The sequence below is a fragment of the Onychostoma macrolepis genome, chromosome 12, assembly GCF_012432095.1.
Source record: "Onychostoma macrolepis isolate SWU-2019 chromosome 12, ASM1243209v1, whole genome shotgun sequence".
Taxonomy (NCBI): Eukaryota; Metazoa; Chordata; class Actinopteri; order Cypriniformes; family Cyprinidae; genus Onychostoma; species Onychostoma macrolepis.
In genome coordinates this window covers 11,876,047-11,896,869 of record NC_081166.1, presented here as the reverse complement: position 1 = coordinate 11,896,869, position 20,823 = coordinate 11,876,047, and the positions used below count along the sequence as shown (strand labels likewise).

Genomic DNA, 20,823 nt, shown 5'->3' with positions numbered 1-20,823 from the left:
TAATGGTGAAAAGGATTTATTTGAGAGATAGACAGGATATTTGTATCAGCTTGATTATTGTGTTATTTTAGTGATAGGGTGGCATATTAGTATTACCTAATTTAATGACATATAGAGTTAGAAACTGTAATACATTCACCAAAATTCAATTTTGTTATATCAGAAACACTATTCACTGTATTTTTAAGTTGTGGAAACTATCTGGCAGTTTAACAAAAACAAATGTACCTTAGCTTTTGAATGTGGTATTGTTTTAGTGTGGAGTGACGGTACAGTCAAAAGATGCTGCCTGATGCATTGTTATTCTGCAAGCGTTTAATGATTTCTGTAATAATAGAATCATTTTTGATAAGTTCTCTTCTCTCTGATCTCTGCATAGGTCTTCTGAACTCATTTGCAATTTAACAAAACAAAACTATGCACACAGTGTCGAATATGCCACGAAACAATGCTTCTGAACAAGCTTTGTTTTTGAAAAGCTTGAGTTCCACTTCTGACAGGCATTATGTTTTCTCAGTTGCACTGCGTGTTGAAAAGCGATGTAGGGTGGCTGACTACATCATGTTTTAGGAATTCCTTAAAAGGAAATATTTATATGTATAACAGTGGACTGCCCCATGTCTTTTCATTTTTGTCCATTCTGTTTGGACTTTTGATTATTGTGCACTTAATTAGCAGCACTGTCTTTTTTCTTGGTGGAAGTCTGTCTGCAGGAGCTAATTTAAGGGTCTGACGTTGGAAGGTGAATCACGTTAGCCTCTCAGCTATTCCCAGTCACAAAGCACTTCTCATGTTGCTCATTGTTGCAACATGTAATTATGATTTATGCTGCTTTGAACTGGCTTTTGTCAGAGCTGTGAAAAGATACATTGTTTTGTCCTCTGCACTCTACATTTCCTTTATTTTTTATTCACCTATAAGAAAATAGCCAGCTGTGAGCAGGTCAGGAAGTGTGTAAGGAAAAGATCAGTTTGGCGGAGAAATCGACTGAATTTCTGAAGAGGGTCATTTGTAAGTGGCAAGAGACGAGCCTTGCCACCCGTGTCTCCTCTAGAAATACTCTTAGACCTGACTGTGAAGTTCTTTACCTCCTCTTGTTCATACAAGCAAGTGGCGTAATTTGTTATTGAGCTAAATAACAACAAAAAGCTAGCTAGAAGAACATTTTCGAGCTGCGTGTTTTAGATAAGCTAGGACACTTGTGGCTTTCATCTTGCATTAATTTTTAATCTTTTTTTAATCCGAATGTCTAAAAGTGCAGTCACAGTCCCATAGGCAGGTCTTGATTGTCTTCTGTTGTACTCCTTTGATAATAAAACAGCTTAACCTTGAGTGCTAACCAGACATGATGTGATAAAATCACTGCCATTTTAATACGTTTTTTTGTCCCAACTGGCCATGACAAGCAATGAGAGACAGGATATTTTGTTATCTCTATTGATTGCAAATATGGGCCTTATTTTGGAAGTATTATTTCCATAGATTTTTCCCATAGGGATTTAAAAAAAGTCTTCACTAAAGCATTACAAGCCATGAGCCAAACCAACCAATCCTATGAATCATTGCGAATAACATAAATTAAAAACAGTGGAATTAAATTAAATTAAAAATCGAAAAATTTAAATTTAAAGTTGTTGATTGTGTGTATATATATATAAACAATATATAACTCTATTATGTTATTTTTATGTGTTTCATTGGAGTGGGCAGAGCTTTCTGATTGGTGAAATTTTCCTTACAGCATCATGGGTAATGTAGTTTTTCCTCACTGTTAAACATGATTATTTAAAACATAAGTTGATATAATGGGAAATGATGGCTTCAATAACAGCAAATGCCATTGATTAACAACCTCAGAGCTCTCAGTAGGTCTGTCTTTAAAGGTTTATAAGTTATTGTTAAAAAAACAAAAATACAATTTCCCTATGGAGAAAATGAGTGCCACTTTTATTTCTGGAACCTGACTGTTGCATTCCATATCTGCTGCATCACACTTGTTAGCCCCGCCCACTGTGAAATTTCATTGGTCCATAATCTTGCTGCTCTTCATAATTCTACATTAAAGTCCCCCTGCAGTCACTAATTTTATCTCATAAAACGTATCTTTAATAATCAAAATACTTATTGAAATGTTTTCTTTCTTTAACATATAATTTCTTTCTGTCTTAAAATGGCTTGAATATAACTTTACACCCTTACCTCATTTAGTATACACGTATTCATGAATTTGCACGCAATCACGCCAGCTCATATATCTGCTCCCACCCACAAGTTGACGAGATTGGTTACATGTTTGTGACCAAAGAAAATGGTCTGTTTCAAACCACTGTTTTGAGATTGTCTTTGATACACTGGAGAAAATGCTCAGCAGTGGTGATAACTGATGAATTTGCACAAGGTTTGTCTTTAAGCAAATTAAAAACACCAGACAGACTTGTAAACAACATTAGAAGCTTGATTTTTACCACAGCGGGTCTTTAAATACGAAATATCTTCTTATTGACTGTAAATGTGTCACATCTTATAGCAATTTTGAGTTAAGTAATGTGAGGAAAATAGCTTGTCGCTGGAATCTTGTCGTGGTTTGGACTTGAATTGAATTTATTTTTATATCATGAGTTTTGTACTTCAAACAGGTTAATTAGTTGTCACCCACTTGAAGAAATGAATGCATTTTGATTGAAGCGATCACTTCTAATTATATTTTGAACTAAAAGGTGGTTTTGAGATGTACAGAATTAAAATCGGAACGTTTCTCGTTTAAAGAGCTCACTAAGCCATGAACAACACAGAACTAAGCACTTTGGCATGAGCACTTGTAATACACTTATAAAGTACTTCAGCACCCCATGGACAGATAATCATGATTCATGGCCAAACTAGTATGATTTCATTACTTTCTCCAGTTCTTTCATACCTCCCATGCATAATTTAGGGAGATGTTTATGTAAGGTACTTGCAGCCTGGCAAACTTTTGCTTGTGGGCCATAGCAACTCACAACAAGCTCTCCATTAGGATGGAATATTCATGAACGCCCGGGCAGGTCGTGCAGACCGATTTGAGAGATACGGTGAGATTAAAACTGAAATAGAATGAGTCGTTGAGTCCAAGGTGATGTGCTGCTTTTTCTCCATCCTTCAAACTTTTGACAGATCTCACAAAGCTGTCAGAGAATTCAGTACCTTCTTCCTGTTTTTTGTTCATGTACCCTTTTTTTAACAGCCTGAGGTCCCTCAGTACAGAACAGATGGTAAAATGTTCCTTTTGATCTTCTTTTCAGGTTTCAAGAGTTTTCTGGCTGTCGCATGAATCACAAACATGCTCTGGTTGTTTGAAGACACAGTCTGTTTATAAGTGCAGAGCATGAATTGGCAATAAGTATTCAGATGCTTTTTATAGTTATCGGGGCTTCTCTTGCTATCTTGTTTATGATGGTCTGGCACTGTTCAAATCTGCTCGGGCCAGATTCATAAACTGCTTGTAAGTGACAAACTAAAAAGAAATTCCAAACGCAGCCGAAATGTGAGTGTGTTTCAAGCCAGTTGATGTAACCTTACAAATTTACAAATGAAAACGTTTTAAATTGTTGTAATATATTAAACATTAGGGTACAACGGGGCTAAAGGTGCCCCGGGGTACAAGGCGCCTTTGATATTATTTTCATTTAAACCACTAGATGGCACAAAAACATGGTTTAGCACTTTCCAAAACTTTTTCTTATCAAGATGCACGTGTATATTGATCTGATCTTTGCTTACTTGATCTAATATTTTATGTTTTTTTTTTTAAATGTTGTAGATTTAAGTAGCAAATGAGAATCGCTAAAAATGAATGCATATATTTTGAGACAAAGGTCTTCTTCATGATTTTCAGTTTTGTTTAAGATAATTAAAGCAACAGTTTTTAAATAACGAAAGAATATGTAAAAGTATGGTATTTGGGGTAAAAAGCGCCCCCGCTGTTGGGGCTAAAAATGCGCACAGTAATTAACATGATAATTAATAGATCGCTGACTTTTCCATTTGTTGACATGACCTGGGCTGTGTTTCCCAAAAGCATCGTAAACCTAAGAAGTTCGTAAAAACGATCGTACGACTGATCTTAATATTACGATCTGTTTCCCTAAAGCATCTTAACTTAAGTAGCACTTGAAAATCATCGTAGATCTACGAGTACTCTGGAGTAATCGTAAAGCCATACATGCATCGTAAGAAAACAGAATTAGGAGGTCACCTGCAGGACAATCAGCAGATTACACTTTTAACTTTATTCAAATGCAATGTGATTATAATTAAAGCTTTTGATTGTACTTTATTGCACACTTTATAATCGTTTTTATTTTATTTTATTTATTTAAATAAAATGAAATTATAGGCTAAATAATTAAAAAGGGCAGATAACCAAAAACAAAAAAAAACAACGCATCTAAATTAAATGACTGAACAACAACAACAAAAACAAGAATAAAAGAAGTAATGTAGGAAATGCTTCAAAGACTGGGAAAAATAAACTCATAAAAATCTGTCAAAATGGCTTGCTGACATGCACGAAAACCAAATAATGTCTCTACAGATATTATATACAATAATATTATATTACATATTAAGATTATTATATTATATATTATTATATCCGAGCTGTCTGGAACGCAGCAGGTTAACATTTCAATTAACGAGCATGTACTACAATTACGAGCCATTCTATAAATTGACATTTCAGCACTTGACCAACGGTTAGCGACTCCTAAATAGCACTTCAAGCACGGCTACGTGCGATTGTGTTAAGTGCATTTTTGGGAAACGCACGTGAAACAATAACAAGCGTTCGTAAAATAAACGTTCTTAAAGCGTTCTTAAAGCGTTCTTAAGCGCTAAGATCAATCGTTATCGGGAAACCCGGCCCTGGTTAGATTCAGATGGTAAATATCATATATTATGTAGGGTGTCCATATTAGAGATAATCACCATGTTTAGAATGAAACCATCATATTTAAAAACATGATATTAATCATATCATATAATAAAATATCATTTGTTGTTATTACTCTAAATATATATGCAATTATTATTGGATCTCCTTCAATACTTTCAGAGTCTTTACTTATTAAAATTATTTTGTTTCTGTATTTTAAAATATATTTTTTATATTAACATATTTTAATGACAGTATATTTATTAAACAAAAATGTATTATTTTATTTTTCAAAATAAGTAGAAAATAGTACAAACTTTGCCAAAGTGATTGTTTTGAACAAGTATTAACTTAGACATCATTTTAAAAAACATTATTTTAGCTGAAGTATTTGTATTAATACCATGGGCCTTTTACCCCATGCTGGTGCAGGCCCCTCTTGCCACCTCATACATTTATAAGATTTTTAAAATAAACAACTTGAATGATTTATTTTCACACAAAATCTGTTGCTCCATTAATGTTCAATACAACGTATATATTTTTTCTGCAATCATACATCTTAGGCACAGTGAATAGCATATTTTAATATAGCATATTAAACCTAGGACAGCTTATAAATCTTCTGGAGGGCTTCTAAATCTATAAGAGAAACTCAGAAATGATCTGAAGCATGGATGTTGTTTATAGTCTGTATTGCAAGTGAGTAAATACTGGAATATCACAAAGACATTGACCTTCTACAAAAGTATTGCCTGAATCGTAAGTGTTTTCTTTTTAAGTTTCAGGGTTTAAGTTTAGTTAGTCCAGTTCACCTTCCTTTAACCTTTCTTTGGCAGTTCTGTATTATCCATTGGTATACGCTTACAGTATTTTTGAAATATGGTTTGTTTGTATTGTGTATATTATATTAAATGTATATTATTTTATTTAAGTACATTTGTTTAAGTAAAAACTGAACAGATAAAGCATTAAAACACTTTAATGTACAACACATTTTTAATTTTAAATTTGTCAAAGATTGCATTTAACAATGTTTTTACATTTTAAGTGAGTGTTCAGTAATGGGGAACAGGGAAATGAGCATGCACAACTAAATATTCAATATCGGCCAATACCGATAAAACAGTTCACAAATATCGGCTAATATGGTACCAATATACCATGGATCCTCAAAGTTAGTTAATGTTCCTTATGAAAGTTGCTATAATCTCTACCTTTTTATATTGTGGATAATTATCTCTAGCTGAGAGTCTGAGTGAGGGGTGTCTGTGTCTTAAACAAAACCCTTGAAAAACCCTGTTAAATGCTATAATTTTCCAACATTGAAAAGAATGTTAATGAATGAATGCTTTTTCATTGGGCAAGAACAGTAATAAAAGTTTAATTCATATAATAAAATGGTTTTTTTCTGGCACATATGTTACTACTTACCATATTTGTGACCAGGCCAGAGAAAATATTTGCAGGGCCAATAGAAATCTGAACTGACCCGATCAGGCCTGCCGAAGAAGTGTTTTAGTCAAGAGTTAGGCAGATTTTTTTGCAGTTTGAAGCCTTTTTGACAAAACTGATTGATTGCCGGATTGTCAAAGGCCCGGCTGCTTGGCAGGAAACAGTTTTTTCTCATTTGTGAGTACTTCAACATATCAGAGTCAAGCACATGGAGCGATTTTTCAAAGATGACATCTCCATCCTGCCCCCATCCTTATGCCGTTCCTGCAGTTTGCATTCATCACCATGTCACGATAATGCTGTGTCCACACACTCTGAATGCAGGTCAATAGCAAGGTTACAGTCATCTGATTGAAGCCCGACCAAATGTTCCTCCACCATGCTGTTGCTTTATATGTAATTTATCACATAGGACCGGGCAAAGGACATTCAGAGCACTTTAGAATGACCTCTGGATGTGGTTGGGTGGAAAGACAGATGCCCTTTGTATTCTCCCTTTCAAAATTCTGACGCTCTTGTGGATATATTAACTCCCCCTCTCTTTCCATTTCATTCTCTGCGTTTTGTTATCTACCTACCCATTTTGTCTTTCTCTGATAGTCCTTGCTTGTTGTGCTCTGTCATTTTCCCTCCACATCCCCACTGTGTATTTCCGTTTATCTTACATAACTGGAATCAGAGGTGATGACCTTCATTCTCCTCTATGCAGTACAATCTCTCTCTGGGAATTGCTGGCCATAAGTAAGCTAAAGGAACTGCTTTCTCCTGTTTGTTTCCTAATCTGAATCTGGCTTAGGATGTTATGAATGACATACCACAGATAAAAACTAAATATTTATATGAAGAAATAACAACATATTTTTATAATCAGGGTTATCTAGACTATTAGGACTTAAGCCCTTTATAATTAGGCTGGTTTACGTTCAAATGACTGGTTGTTTTAAACAGATTAACAAAATGGACAAAATATCTTTTAAAAGTTTTTTGTAAAATAGCAATGTTGTGAAATATTTTTGCAATTTAAAATAACCGTTTTCTATTTAAATATATTGTAAAATATAATGTATTCCTGTGATGGCAAAGCTGAATTTTCAGCAGCCATTACTCTTCAGTGTCACGTGATCCTTCAGAAATCATTATAATATGATGATTTGGTGCTCAAATAATATTTTATATTATCAATGCTGAAAACAGTTGTTCTGCTTAATAGTTTGTGAAAAACGTGATAATTTTTTAGGTTTCTCTGATAAAGTTAAAAAAAACTCCATTAATTTAAATATTTTTGTAACAGCGTAAAAGTCTTTACTGTCACTTTTAATCAAAGGGATAGTTCACCCAAAAATGAAAATTCTGTCATTAATTACTCGCCCTCATGTCATTCCAAACCTGTAAGACCTCCGTTCATAAAATTAAAAAAAACGACTTTATTCAACAATTCGTCTCCTCCGCGTCTCCCTGGTGCATTTTGGAGAGTATCCACTGAACGTAAACAGCGTATGCTATTCTGTGTCAGCTACGTCACGTGGATACGTTGTTTTCAGTTAGATCAAAGCACAAACAACATAGAAAACGTATCCGCATGGCGCAGCTGACACAAAACAGCATACGCTGTTTAAAGTCTTTTTTTTTGAGCACAAAAAGTATTCTTGTAGCTTTGTAAAATTACGGTTGAATCCCTGATATCACATGGATTATTTTACCGATCTCCTTGCTATGTTTCTGGACCTTGATCGTGTAAAGACACTTGCTGTCTATGGGAGGGTCAGAGAGCTCACGGGATGCATCAAAAATATCTTAATTTGTGTTCCGAAGATGAACGGAGGTCTTACGGGTTTGGAACGACATGAGAGTGAGTAATTAATGACAGAATTTTCATTTTTGGGTGAACTAACCCTTTAATACGCTAAAGCAGTCTCTGAGAAGTTACGTCTCTAAATTTATTTCATTTAAATTATAGTTTTTTATTAAATTTTATATTTAAAATTTGTTGATATTATTTATTGAATATTTCAATTCTTTGTTTTAATTTTAATATTTTTAGTGTTTGTGTCGTAAAATTGGATTAACTGTGACTAGTCTGCCATCTTGACCCATTCCAGGTCTTTATGTATGCTTTTGTGCTGCATCACAGGAGGTATGGATTGTGTTGTTGCCTGCATGCCCTTTAAAATGCATTCAGACACATTTCTACCCAATGCTTTTAAGGTTCAACAGTTTCTTTAGAAGCAGTTGCTAAGTGTTACTGAGTTGCTTAGCATTTTTGCCCTCAATAATGCCATGTTGTTGTGATGTCGTACATGCAAACCCAAGCTTCTGATTTTCCAATTATCAGTAAGTACGCCTGGCTAATGGGTTGCCTGTGTGAAAGTGATATTGCTCTGTGAAGTGATGGCTTCAGTAGCCCACACAAAGCACAAGGCCTTACTATGGAGGCGTAACGCAATATATCCATGTATCTATAAATGAGAAAGTGCGAGAAGAGCAGGTGGGGGAGAAGGGGAAGGGCAGGTTTATGAGAAACATATTAGGGTGAAAAATGAATCTAGGAAGGAAGTAACGAGATAAGAGGAAAGAGAAAATTGACAGAAGTAGAATCTGAGGTGAAAGAACGAGGAAGAGAGACGCAGGATGACAGTGACAGCACGTGTTTGTTAGACACCGCTCTGGAAATATTCTCATCGTGTTTCTCTCTCAAGGAAAACCAGGTTACCCACTTGCATTGCTCTTGCTGCCGGACTGCTATAATTCCCCCAGGTAGCCCTAAAAATAACAGAGTCCATTTTCCACAGCGTTTCCTCTGTCTTTCTCACTATCCCTCTGGCAGTGCACATTGTTGACAGAGATGTTATCAGGGGAATGAAGGATATTGCAACCACCAGCACACAGAATTGTCAGAAATAAACTAGCAGAGTCATTAGCAACCCAGGCTCATTGGAAATATGTGCATGTGGTGACATTTCTGCAAAATGCTATTACATTGCTTCTTGCACGTTTCATGACACTTTTAAAAATGAAATGTCCATTGAGTAACACTAAAAGCATGCTCATTTTTATCAAAAACAGAACGTGAATCTGGCAGTGTTTTATTACCTTGAATGTTGTTCGTATCACAGTTCAGAAATGAAATGTCTGGTGATTGACGCTGAAAGGTTAATGCTTTATAGCATTTAAAGGCCAATTCATACTGCACTGACAAACACAGATCAGTGCTGACAATCACCAGAATGCAGTACGCCACTTTTTAGACATTCCAAGACCTGACAAATCAAGCACTGACTAATGCCAACAAAAGCCGATAGGGGTAACACCCTGATCTAAAAAACCTAACAAACATGTATGCTGTCTGTGTTAACAAGACCAAACCTGAGAAGAAGAAAAAAACATTTGTTGAAGCAGCCGTGTCTTTTAGCTCTTTTCGAAAGTGAAAGTGAAGTGACCCATACTCGGAATTTGTGCTCTGCATTTAACCCATCCAAGTGCACGCACACACCCGGAGCAGTGGGCAGCCAGTGCTGCGGCGCCCGGGGAGCAGTTGGGGGATTCGGTGCCTTGCTCAAGTGTCTCACCTCAATTGTGGTGTTGGAAGGTAGAGAGAGTGCTGGTTATTCTTGCCCACCGACGCGGTTACTCCGCCCACCAACAATTCCTGCCAGACCTGAAACTCGAACCCACGACCTTCGGGTTACAAGTCCAATTCTCTATCCATTATGCCACGACTGCCCCCCTTTTATTATGACTAGTATTATACCCGAACGCTCTGTAAAGCAAGTACAGTGCTGTACCGGGTGAGCAACCGAGCAAGTTTACCACGTCAGAAAAGTCATACATATGGAGCTGGTTATGTGGTATAAATGTCAAAATATATTAGTTTCAAATTGTGCTCTATGGTAAAAGTATGTTGAGGTCATAGCATAGTATTGTGTGAGGAAATGCATGTAAAAAAAACTTTATTAATCAATAATCTGCTCCTAATAATCATTTATGGAATAAAAGGAATAAAAGATGTTAGTGTTTTAATGCTTGTAGTGTTCATTTCAGCTGGAAATTGCAGTGGGTTGTATTTATAAGTATGTTTTTACAGAAATAACAAGATACCTTTTCCGCAAATTGTGATACTTTTTTAAATTATTGAAAAACAGCCACATAAGTCTTTTTGGATCGTTCAAAATAAGATATTTTGATTAAAAATTACAAGATAAAAAGCATACACATAGACGAATTGTTCAAATTAAGATACATTTTCATGCTTTGCCAACTTTAAGGAATGTAGAGAACATAAATAATGCAGTATTGCTTTTTTTACTTTCTGAGGTTATAACTACACTGTTTTTGTCCGCTTTCTGTGGCTAGCATTATATGCTAGTTACGAACCCCTCACTCTGACACTAACTAAACACACCTGCCCGAAATTCTCAAGCAATCCTGAAGACTTTAGGTATCTCTGAAATCTTATACTGTCTCCGAGTAGGCACTCAGGTTCTTTGAGTAGCTGTAGATCTTCTGGGTACTTTTCCACTACTGTTTTATGAATACTATCCAGATATTTTCGCCTACTTCTGTATATTGTAGGGAAGTAGTCATTTTTCAGATAAATTTGCCCCTAAGTGACACTTAAAAAATTAATTGTGGTTGGTGTCTTTACACGACATCCAGCATTTTTGTTTGTTTTATGCTCTATTAGTGTATGTGGGGTCTCATTTGGTTTACATTTAATGAAAATTGCATAACAACAAACATTACAGTTATGCAACAGCTTGATTCGCCAAAGTGTTATTTTGACATTTTCATTTGATAAAATAGCATCTGGTGTTGGCATATGAAGGCTGCTATATATATATATATATATATATATATATATATATATATCGTTATCTATATATGCATTTATGTATATGTGGGTGTTTGTTTGTTTGCATGCACACGTGCGTGTATTGTGAAACGGCTGTCACACTTATTTTTATGCTGTTTTCTGTGCGTGGGAATCAGAGAGCAACCGTCATGATGTTGCCACTCACACTTCTCCAATCACTGCATGAGTTTCATCTTCTCCACTCCTTGTTTCTGATCTTCATTTTTCTTGGAGTGTTGCACGACCAGCCATCCCCGGGCCCCCTCCTTCACATTCCTCCTTTCTCTCAGAGAAAAAAAATTTAAACGACAGAGCAGATGATGATCACCCCGTCTCTCCACATGCGTGCGTGTGACGTCAGAACCCGCCTGCCTGTCTCTGATTGTCTCGGAGGCATTCATTGCGATGTGTTCCTCTCCACAGGGTTCACTGGTGTGGGTGTGAGACTACAACATCTTTTTTGTAACACCCAGTTCATGGCTGTTTAATCAGAGCCAATTGTTTATTTCTTACCTTACTTCATCCTCTTCTTCTCTCCGTCTCTATACTATCTGAAGCTCGATTTTTAGTGTGAATGTTTTGGAGACATTCACTGGAAGTGTTAAATGTCCTTGTCAAAGACAACTTCAAAGCTTTCATTTTGGTAATGCAGTAATACATCAACACATAGAGCGGAAAAACTGACACACACATATATGAAGAGAGTGCATTCTGCAAGAGCAAGCCAATGTTTTCCGATAATTCATTCCTCCGCATGCCCCTCCTCTTTGCTGAAGTTGCTATGTGACGGAACAATGAACTAGAACACCTAGTGAACAGGGCTCAGGGTGCTGACTTCTATTATCGAATTTGTATCATCACAGAGATGCTGTTAGGTGTGGAGAGGGAGTGCTCATTTTATTTATGTGTGTCAGTACTGAATATATTACATTTGTTTTGAATAATGAGCTGCATGTGTTCTCCACTTAACTTTCCATTGTCCACCGTGTTCATTTCTTACATCTTGTACAGTCTAGATGGATGGTGTAAAGATAAAATCAATCAATCAATCAATCAATCAAAATCTATCTAAAATTATGGCAAATTAAAATTCAACTAAACTAAAATTCAAAGTTTTCTTTGCTTTCCTAGTTAAAAATGAGTAATACATTTCTTTGAATTTCAATATAGTTTAATTCATGTATTTTTACAGATTTTTTTTATAGACAGACAGACAGACAAACAAATAGTTTCTAAGTTTTATACTGGTATGAATTCTGATCATAGAGTTTGTATTTTCAGTTATTTTCCTAGACTCATTCATCTTGTGAGTGTACATGATTTTTCAAAAGCACTATTCTTGTCTTTAGGGGTAAAACTTTTTAATGAGGAACAAATTACTGAGTGGATCATTAGTGGAAAATTTTCTCTTTTCGAGGTATTGCTGAACTTTTAATACCAGGGGATGGGTAGGTTTGTAGTTACATACCAAAGATGGAAGGAAGATAGAGGCTAACAGTTAAATAGGAAATAAGCTCAAGAAGAAGAAGAGCTGGAGGTAGAAGGTCAAAATGTCAGCAGATGAATAGACAGAGTGTAAGTAAAAGCCAAACCCGGGAATAGGATGACAAGAAGCAGGATAGTGAAGAGAGCAAAAGGAGAGCTATATAGTGAGCTGTAAAATTTAGCTTAACCTTTTTTTCTTTCTTCCCCACCATCCATCTTCAGTTCCACCTACATATGCAGCACCCACACCTGCTGTGCCTCGCTTTCACACCGCTCACCTTCTTTATTCATTTCTCTGCCCTGAAAGCATCACACATGCATTCGTTTGTCTGCTTAAAAGCCCAATCTAACGGCCTCACTGATTTAGATTGTTTACATACACGCTACATAACATCATCTTTCAACATACTGTATCACATTGACTTCCACAAACCTCTTTAACACATCATATGTTTCTACATGAGACTGCCACAAACTAGCTTGGCTATGAACACCAAAAAGAGCACATTAGACCGTAGTTTTCAGTTGTGACCGCTGTAAAATCAATACCTCCCTTACTCCCACTCCGTGGTAAAAATACACGTGTACATGCTCTGATTTGCCCACGAGGCTCAACCACAGTCCCTCTGCAACGCCCACTCAGTTGTGTTGCTGCTCGTGCCAGCTTGTGCCAGCCCAATCTTCACTCCAAACGGAGGCGTTTTGCTATCAACACGGTCAATACAGAAGCCCAGTGCATAGTGAGTTACTCGCGGGGAGCCTCGTTCTACCTTAGATGCAGCAAAAATGACATTACAGTAAGATAAATTTCTGACTGTAAAAAGTTTTGCTTTCAAGTTAGCCTTTCTAAAGTCACCAAGTTACTAAAAACTGTGAGAAAAAACAAAACTATGACTAGGTATTTTCTGAGATAATTTCATAACATTACAAATTTAACTACCCTAGTGAAAAACAAATATACTAAAATGTATTTGAAATATATTTATTCAATGCTACATATACTACAAATACATTTACATGTTTAAAAAAACCTGCAATTGTACTTTTAGGTATACTTAAAGTTTGCTAAATTGGAACAACTAATTTTGTACTAAACGCACTTTAATTGTGCAGAAGTAGTGCTAAAGTCCAACTAAAGATATAGTTAAGTGGTAAAGTGGATCTATTGCAAGTGTACTATAGGTACACTTTAAATATCTTGCTTTTAAAGACCAATATTATTCAAAGATCATACAATCCTCAAAGTTATCTTAAAACACATTTAGGCTTAATGTGTATTGTGCACAAGTGATACACCAAATAAAGTTTAATTACAGTTATTCAGCATACTCCGATATTTTGGACAATGCTTACAACTTTATGCGAACAGTTTGGGAAGGCCTTTTTCCATTCCATCATGACTGTTCCCCAGTGTATTAAGCAAGATCTGGTTGGATGAGTTTGGGGTGGATGAACTTGACTGGGCCCACTGGCCCACTTGATCTCAAACCCCACTGGACATTTTTGGGATGAAATTGAATGGAGATTGTGGGCTAGGCCTTCTTGTCCTACATCAGTGCTTTACCTCACAAATGCTCTACTTGAAGAATCTGCAAGAATTCCTATACAAAAACAATCCAAAATCTTATGGAAAGCCTTCCCAAAAGAATGGAAGATTTTATAAGTGCAAAAGGGGAATGTATGTATTTACAATGCAGTGTCCCTGTTTCTGTAATGATCAGGTGTCCCAAACTTTTGTCCATATAGTGTCCAACAAATAATGTAATTTGCATTTAATAGCTAGAAATAACACAGATATAATGTAACTGCTCAACATCATAATTATATTATTAATATTCATATCACAGATCATTTTCTTAATATTAACAAACCTCATCTATTTTACCCAGCTAGATAATGTTATCTTCGTTAATATGTAAATTAGCAGGATTCTGTAATCTTTAACACTCAATACATCAAAGTAAACCAAATATTTATGTTTGCAAGGAATGCAAATACAAATGATGTATATGAATACAAATTATACTGGGTTTCCATTAAAGTATTTTGATGCAAATTTCAAATTTGTGCTGAAGAAACCTGATTGGAACTGCTTAATAAACTCTTTCTGAAGTTTAGCATAAATAAAAATGTGCATTAAAGTTATAGAAACAGTGCTTTGGGGGCCATTTTTATTACTGAGCCCTGATTGCCCTAGTAAAAAGTAATATATTTAAAATACATTTATGATCATTAGTTCAAATTTATTAACATATTTACTGACATATCGCTCGAGACTTATTTATATAAAAATTAAGATTTCACTCTGTTCACTGGAGGTAAGAGGCATAAAAGAGCACCATACCATTATTCCTCCTCCACCAAACTTTAGAGTTGGTACAGTGCAGTCAGGCAGGGAATGTTCTCCCGGCATCCATCAAACTCAGACTCACCCATCAGACTGCCAAACAAAGAAATTTGATACGTCACTCCACAAAACACGTTTCTGGGGTCCAGTAGCATCGTGCTTTACACCACTCCATCCCACGATTGGCGCTGTACTTGGTGATATGAGGCTTGCATGCAGCTGCTCAGCCATGGGAACCCATTCCGTGAAGCTCCCGCCGCACATTTTTGTGCTGCTATTAATGGCAGTGGAACTCTTTGGCTATAGAATCAGTAGAGCATTGGCAACTTTTGTGCACCATGTGCCTCCGCACTCAGTGACCCTGCTCTGTGACTTATCATGGTCTTCTGCTTCATGGCTGAATTGCTGCTGTTCCTAAATGCTTGCATATTTCCAATAATACTACTTATAGTTGACCATGGAATATCTAGCAGGAATTTCACAAACTGGCTTATTGCAAAGGTGGCATCACAGTGAATCACATCAATTCACTGAACTCTTCAGTAGAGCTTGTTTTTTCACAAATGTTTGTAAATGCAGACTGCATGGCTATTTTATGCACCTGAGGTAATGGGTCTGATTGAAGCCCCTGAATTCAATAAATTAGAGCTGTGTCCCAATACGAATGTCTAGTTTGTTCATTTATATGAAAAAATTTTTTTTTTGCATTGTGGTGTAGCCAAATGTGCTCTACTCGCTGGCCATTACTAGCTGTGTTTCATTGTCCCAGGACATTTTATTTTTGAAATACGCGCAAAACAATGAAGGATGCTTTGTTTGGCACATGCATTGTGTTTTTGGATTTAAAATATGTGATTTTGCTCTTTTATTGCCATCCCATCACATATATCCCATTACATTTTTTCACGCTTGTGTTATGGCTGTTTCTTTCAATAAAGTGTGGGATGCATTGAGGTGTGTAGGCATGTGACTTCTTGCTTGTATGTGTGTGTATGTGTGTGAAGACACACCTGTAGAACCACAGTGGTCATTTTTTTATCACAGGCAGTCACACTTCACTTGCAGCCCTGCTAATCGTCCGCCAAGTGAGGGGCCACAAACCATGCCAGAAACACACATACACACCCCACTGAAATAACAGGTGTGTGTCTGTTTGTGTGTGTGCGCTATGATATCTGCATTATAGCAGCCAGATTCCCCATGACAAAATGGGCTTGAGTCCGATACGACTATGTCCTGCTGTCTGTAATTGCATGCGGCTTGTGGTAAATGTTTAGGATGCCAGCCAATTCATGAGCAAGTGTGACTGAGGGAAATTATGCAATAGCACTGTCTGCAGAAGAGAGTTGGATGCTGGCGTTCCTAAATTTTGGATGGTTTGACAGATTATTCAATAATTCAGAGGTTATATGTGCCGATCTCTCTTGAAACGATTAGCATCATTTCAACAAAATGTGATGCCCACCACATCATTAAGGCAAATTATGTTCATTTCAATCTCTTAATGATTTGAGTGAATTTATAATGAGCGCATTTGAAGTCTAAAGTGTTGCTTTTGCAAACAAGACACAATGAAGAAGAAATGTACATATCTTAACCCCCCAAAATTATGTATTTACATAAAAATTCAGGTATTAATTAATTGCCACTGCGTCTCAGATTGCAGTGGTGTGACATAATTCAGAACAGAGCTTTAAAGAAATATTTTTTGTCATTTAATAATGATGAGCTGCGAATGAGGTGCTGAAAATATCTCTGTAGAAATATGTGTGTGTGTGTGTGTGTGTGTGTGTGTGTGTGTGTCCGTGCCAGTGCCATCTAGGCCCCAGGTAACAAATGACTTCCTGTGGTAATTGCTCTAATGAAGCAGGGAGGAGAGCTGTGGAATTCTTAATAGGTGTGCGCAGAGTGTAAGTGTTCGCAAAATTAGGTGCAGAGGAGAGCAAGACAATAGGTGAGATGGAGAAAGATAGATGTCTGGTGAGCTAGCCATGCAAAGAGTGTCCCGTTTGTCTGTTTTCTCCTGCATCTTGCCAGGGTTTTGAGCCCTAACAAATTGTCAAAGCCGTGTTATAATCCCTGTGCTTAAATTCTTGTTTTCACTGAGACTGGGATGGCTGTATGTTTGTGTCAGAGCAGCGTGCTTGTCAATAGGATGCAGGCGCATGATGCACCTGTTTGATTTAGGGGGCACCAGTGGCAGGAATAAAATCATTTTAACAACGTAGTAGTTTATTTTATATGTGTAAGACATGTTAGTCCAGTGATAGTTTAACAAAGAGACACAGATTGAAATTCTGGTTGAGAATTTCTATTCTATTCTATTCTATTCAAATTAAATTAGATTCCCAAACTTTTTGGTTAGCCGATTTAAAATATGTACGTGAAGTACCCACTGAGATTTATATTTTAATAATTCAGTGATACATTTGCATGTTCACATTCTCTGATGTTGATAGTAGTGGTAATAATAGTATTAGTAATAGTGATAACTATAATAATAATAATTAGTAGTAGTAGTATTAGTAGATAGAAATATATTACTGTTGTAAATTACAGTTGCACAGTAAAAAAAAATATATATATTAGATCATTATAATAATGAAATATGCTGCATGATTCAATGCATCAGACTATACAGTTATTTGACTTGACATTAATTTTACAGTCAATCTCTGGAAAGTTTGGAAAACCCTATATTATATTATATTATATTATATTATATTATATTATATTATATTATATTATATTATATTATATTATATTATATTATATTATATTATATTATATTAAAGAAGTTTATATTTCTTAATTATAATAAAATATTTGTATTTATTTTTTATTTATAGAAGCATTTATATTTAATAAAGGAAATATGTGTATTGCATATTTATATTTATTAGTTCATTCAAAATTGCAGCTGAACTTGAAAGCCAGTGAATGCCATTTTTATTGTATGAAAAAGAGCCAAACTGACATTTTCATAACAATTCATCATTTAGAATTTCACAGGGAATGACCAAGTTTACACATTTCTGGCCGCTGAGCTTTAGCCAAACGTTTTTAACGACGATAATCAAGCAACTTCATTATCTGAGAAATAAATATATGTGCATAACCTTTCAAGATGTTTGCAATAACAAAGATGTCACAAGAGATAAGTACATTGTGCTGCATTTCCTTATCAGCACAGAGAGAACCCTGGGTGAGAACACACTTGTATTAATGTAGTGGGTCGGAATGTCTCTAAAGTGATATTCTTCCACCTACACACATTCACACCTTCATCAGAACAGCAATCTCTCCCCCCATGGCCATGCTGCTTAGCCATGCCTGAGCAAATGTATCGGTGTGAGTGGGTGTTTTTCTGGATTACCCTGAAGGATGAAGAGAAGGAGAGAGAGTAGAACCGAGAGAACACCCAGGAAGAGGTCCAAGGCTTCTTTGTACGTTTTTGAGCATTGGTACGCAAGTGATCAAAAATAGCTCACTAAGTAAGGAGCATCTGACTCATTTTGTGTGCAGTAAAATCTCCTCACACCTCCGTGCTGTATCAGATGGCCAACCTGATGCTGCATGCATATCCATATTATCTTACGAAACAGTTTACAGTGAAACGTTTTTTTCTGCTTACTCCATGTTATCTATCCATGTTTGTGTCCTGCCGTGTTGAGGCAGTGCTGTCTGTTGTGACTGAGTGTTGGTAATAGCAGTGGAGCGATTCGTCATGGTGTGGACAGTGGGCTCTGGGGACTCAAGAGCACGAAGGTTACACACAGAGGAGTAATAAAGCTATACCTCTACAAACATGGCTGCCCAACAACATGCATTCAAAACAAGCACACATCCTTTAGCATTAAGTGCATTTCTGTGGTTTTATTTTGACACTGTAGCTTGGTTAATAAAAATTCAAAATGGCAACAATTTAGGAACACTGTTAAATGTAGTCTTTAGCCTTTTTTGGTTTTGTTTTTACAAAATTAATATTCTTATTCTTTGAATAAGATTGATCAAATTGATCATAAATTGATCAAAAGTGATTGTAAAGACATTTATAATGTCACAAAAGATTTGTACTTCAAATAAATGCTATTCTTGTGCACTTTCTATTCATCAGACAGTTCACAGTTTCCAAAAAAGATGAGGTAGTACAACTGTTTTCAACATTCTTTCTAAATAAATAAATAAATAAGATTGGATTATGGTTGCTGAAAATTCAGCTTTGCCCTCACAGGATAAATTACATTTTTTAAACATTAAAATAGAAAACCATTATTTTAAAGTTTAATACTATTTCACAATATTACTGTTTTTACTGTGATCAAGTAACCTTTACAAGTAGTGTATATTATAATGTAGTGATGCCTAAATTCACTTGTAGCATTTAAAATAACTAATTTTACTTTTAGTGGTTAATTTTGTATTTATTTTGATTAAATTGTAAAGAATTTTAATGTTTGCCATTTATTGGTTATCAGCCATAAATTTAATATTGGTCCAGATTGATGTTGATTGGAAATATACTATATTCATGCTATTGTATATAATACTGAAATGTATGAACAAAATATATATACATTTCAGTCTAACAACAAATGGGTCAATTACAATTTAAGTATATACAACATTTGCTTATGTATTGCATCGTTAGCTTAGCAACATGCTAACAGCAAACTATTGCCATCAATTATGAGTCATGTCTCCTGTGTGGTTTGTGTGAGGAGCACTATTTATATGACGCACAGAGTTACTGCCTATATAGAGCGCTCCAAATCTGTCACTTATGAGGTTTCATTTCAGTTAGGATGCTGCCTTAGAAGAAGACAGCTAGGCAGCTCATTAGGTTTCGGAGCACAGTTTATATATACCGTATCAATAAAAAATTAGACTGATAGCAGATTTTGGAAGTGCATATTTTTCTCTCCAGCAAATTTAATGTCATCACAATGCTGTATTCACAAAATTCGCTGACCCTGTAAGAGCTTGTTAGAAATGGTAGCCATACAGGTGATCTCAGGGACTGTTGCTAAGCGGTGATGTCATTCTCTTAGCAGCACAGAGTGTACTTGAATCAGGTCATGCAGCTCCGCTCTTTCAAGTATCTCAAGCCTTTGTCTTTCTGAATAATTTATAATGTCTCAATGACTGTGGTCAGTCCACATTGTAACCAAAAGGCCAAACATGTCCAGAGAAGATAAAGGACACGTGGGTGAGAAAGAGAAAACCTCCCTGGCGTTTGGTTTTTGTTTGGTATGGTTTGGTGGTTTGTACAGACAGACAGTGGTGTGGATGTCAATACTAATGAGAAGAAGCGTAGTAGCAAGTGGAGTGAAGTGGAGCTTGTGCACGACAACAAAACCATTGAAGAAGTGAAAAATGATGTTCAAGATGAAAGAGTGCATGTCCCAAAGCTGATTAGCTCACATGTTTGATTCACATAAACAACCTCTTTCTCTCTTGCATCTCACAGGTTGAGGATCAGGGGTCATGGAGTCTCTCTTCGGGGGCCAGTTGGGCTTGCTGGGGGGTAATGAGGGTCTGAAAGAAGATGGCTGTGGGGTGGGCTGGTCAAACTCTCCCTTATCAGAAGACATGTACTCTGCCTCCCACTTCGCCCTCATCAGCGCTTACCAGGACATTAAGACTCGACTGGCCGGCCTCGAGCGAGAAAATGCAGACATCAAAAGAAAACTCAAGATTTACGAGATAAAGGTAAAAAAATGCCCAAAGGATCCTTTAGTTTCAGATACTGCAACAGATATCAGCGGTCAGTAG

At 36.2% G+C, this 20,823-nt stretch overlaps 1 protein-coding gene across 2 annotated transcripts in view; it reads left to right on the top strand.

Moving 5' to 3' along the window:
- Nucleotides 1-20,823, top strand: part of tbkbp1 (TBK1 binding protein 1) — a 77,568-nt gene that overhangs the window by 30,554 nt on the left and 26,191 nt on the right. For both annotated transcript variants that reach the window (XR_009273601.1, XM_058792867.1), the window contains exon 3: nucleotides 20,519-20,760. Coding sequence is in view for 1 of the 2 variants with exons in the window: in XM_058792867.1 (XP_058648850.1) it covers nucleotides 20,536-20,760 (225 nt within the window). In the remaining variant the exon portion in view is untranslated. The remainder of the gene's footprint in view (nucleotides 1-20,518; nucleotides 20,761-20,823) is intronic.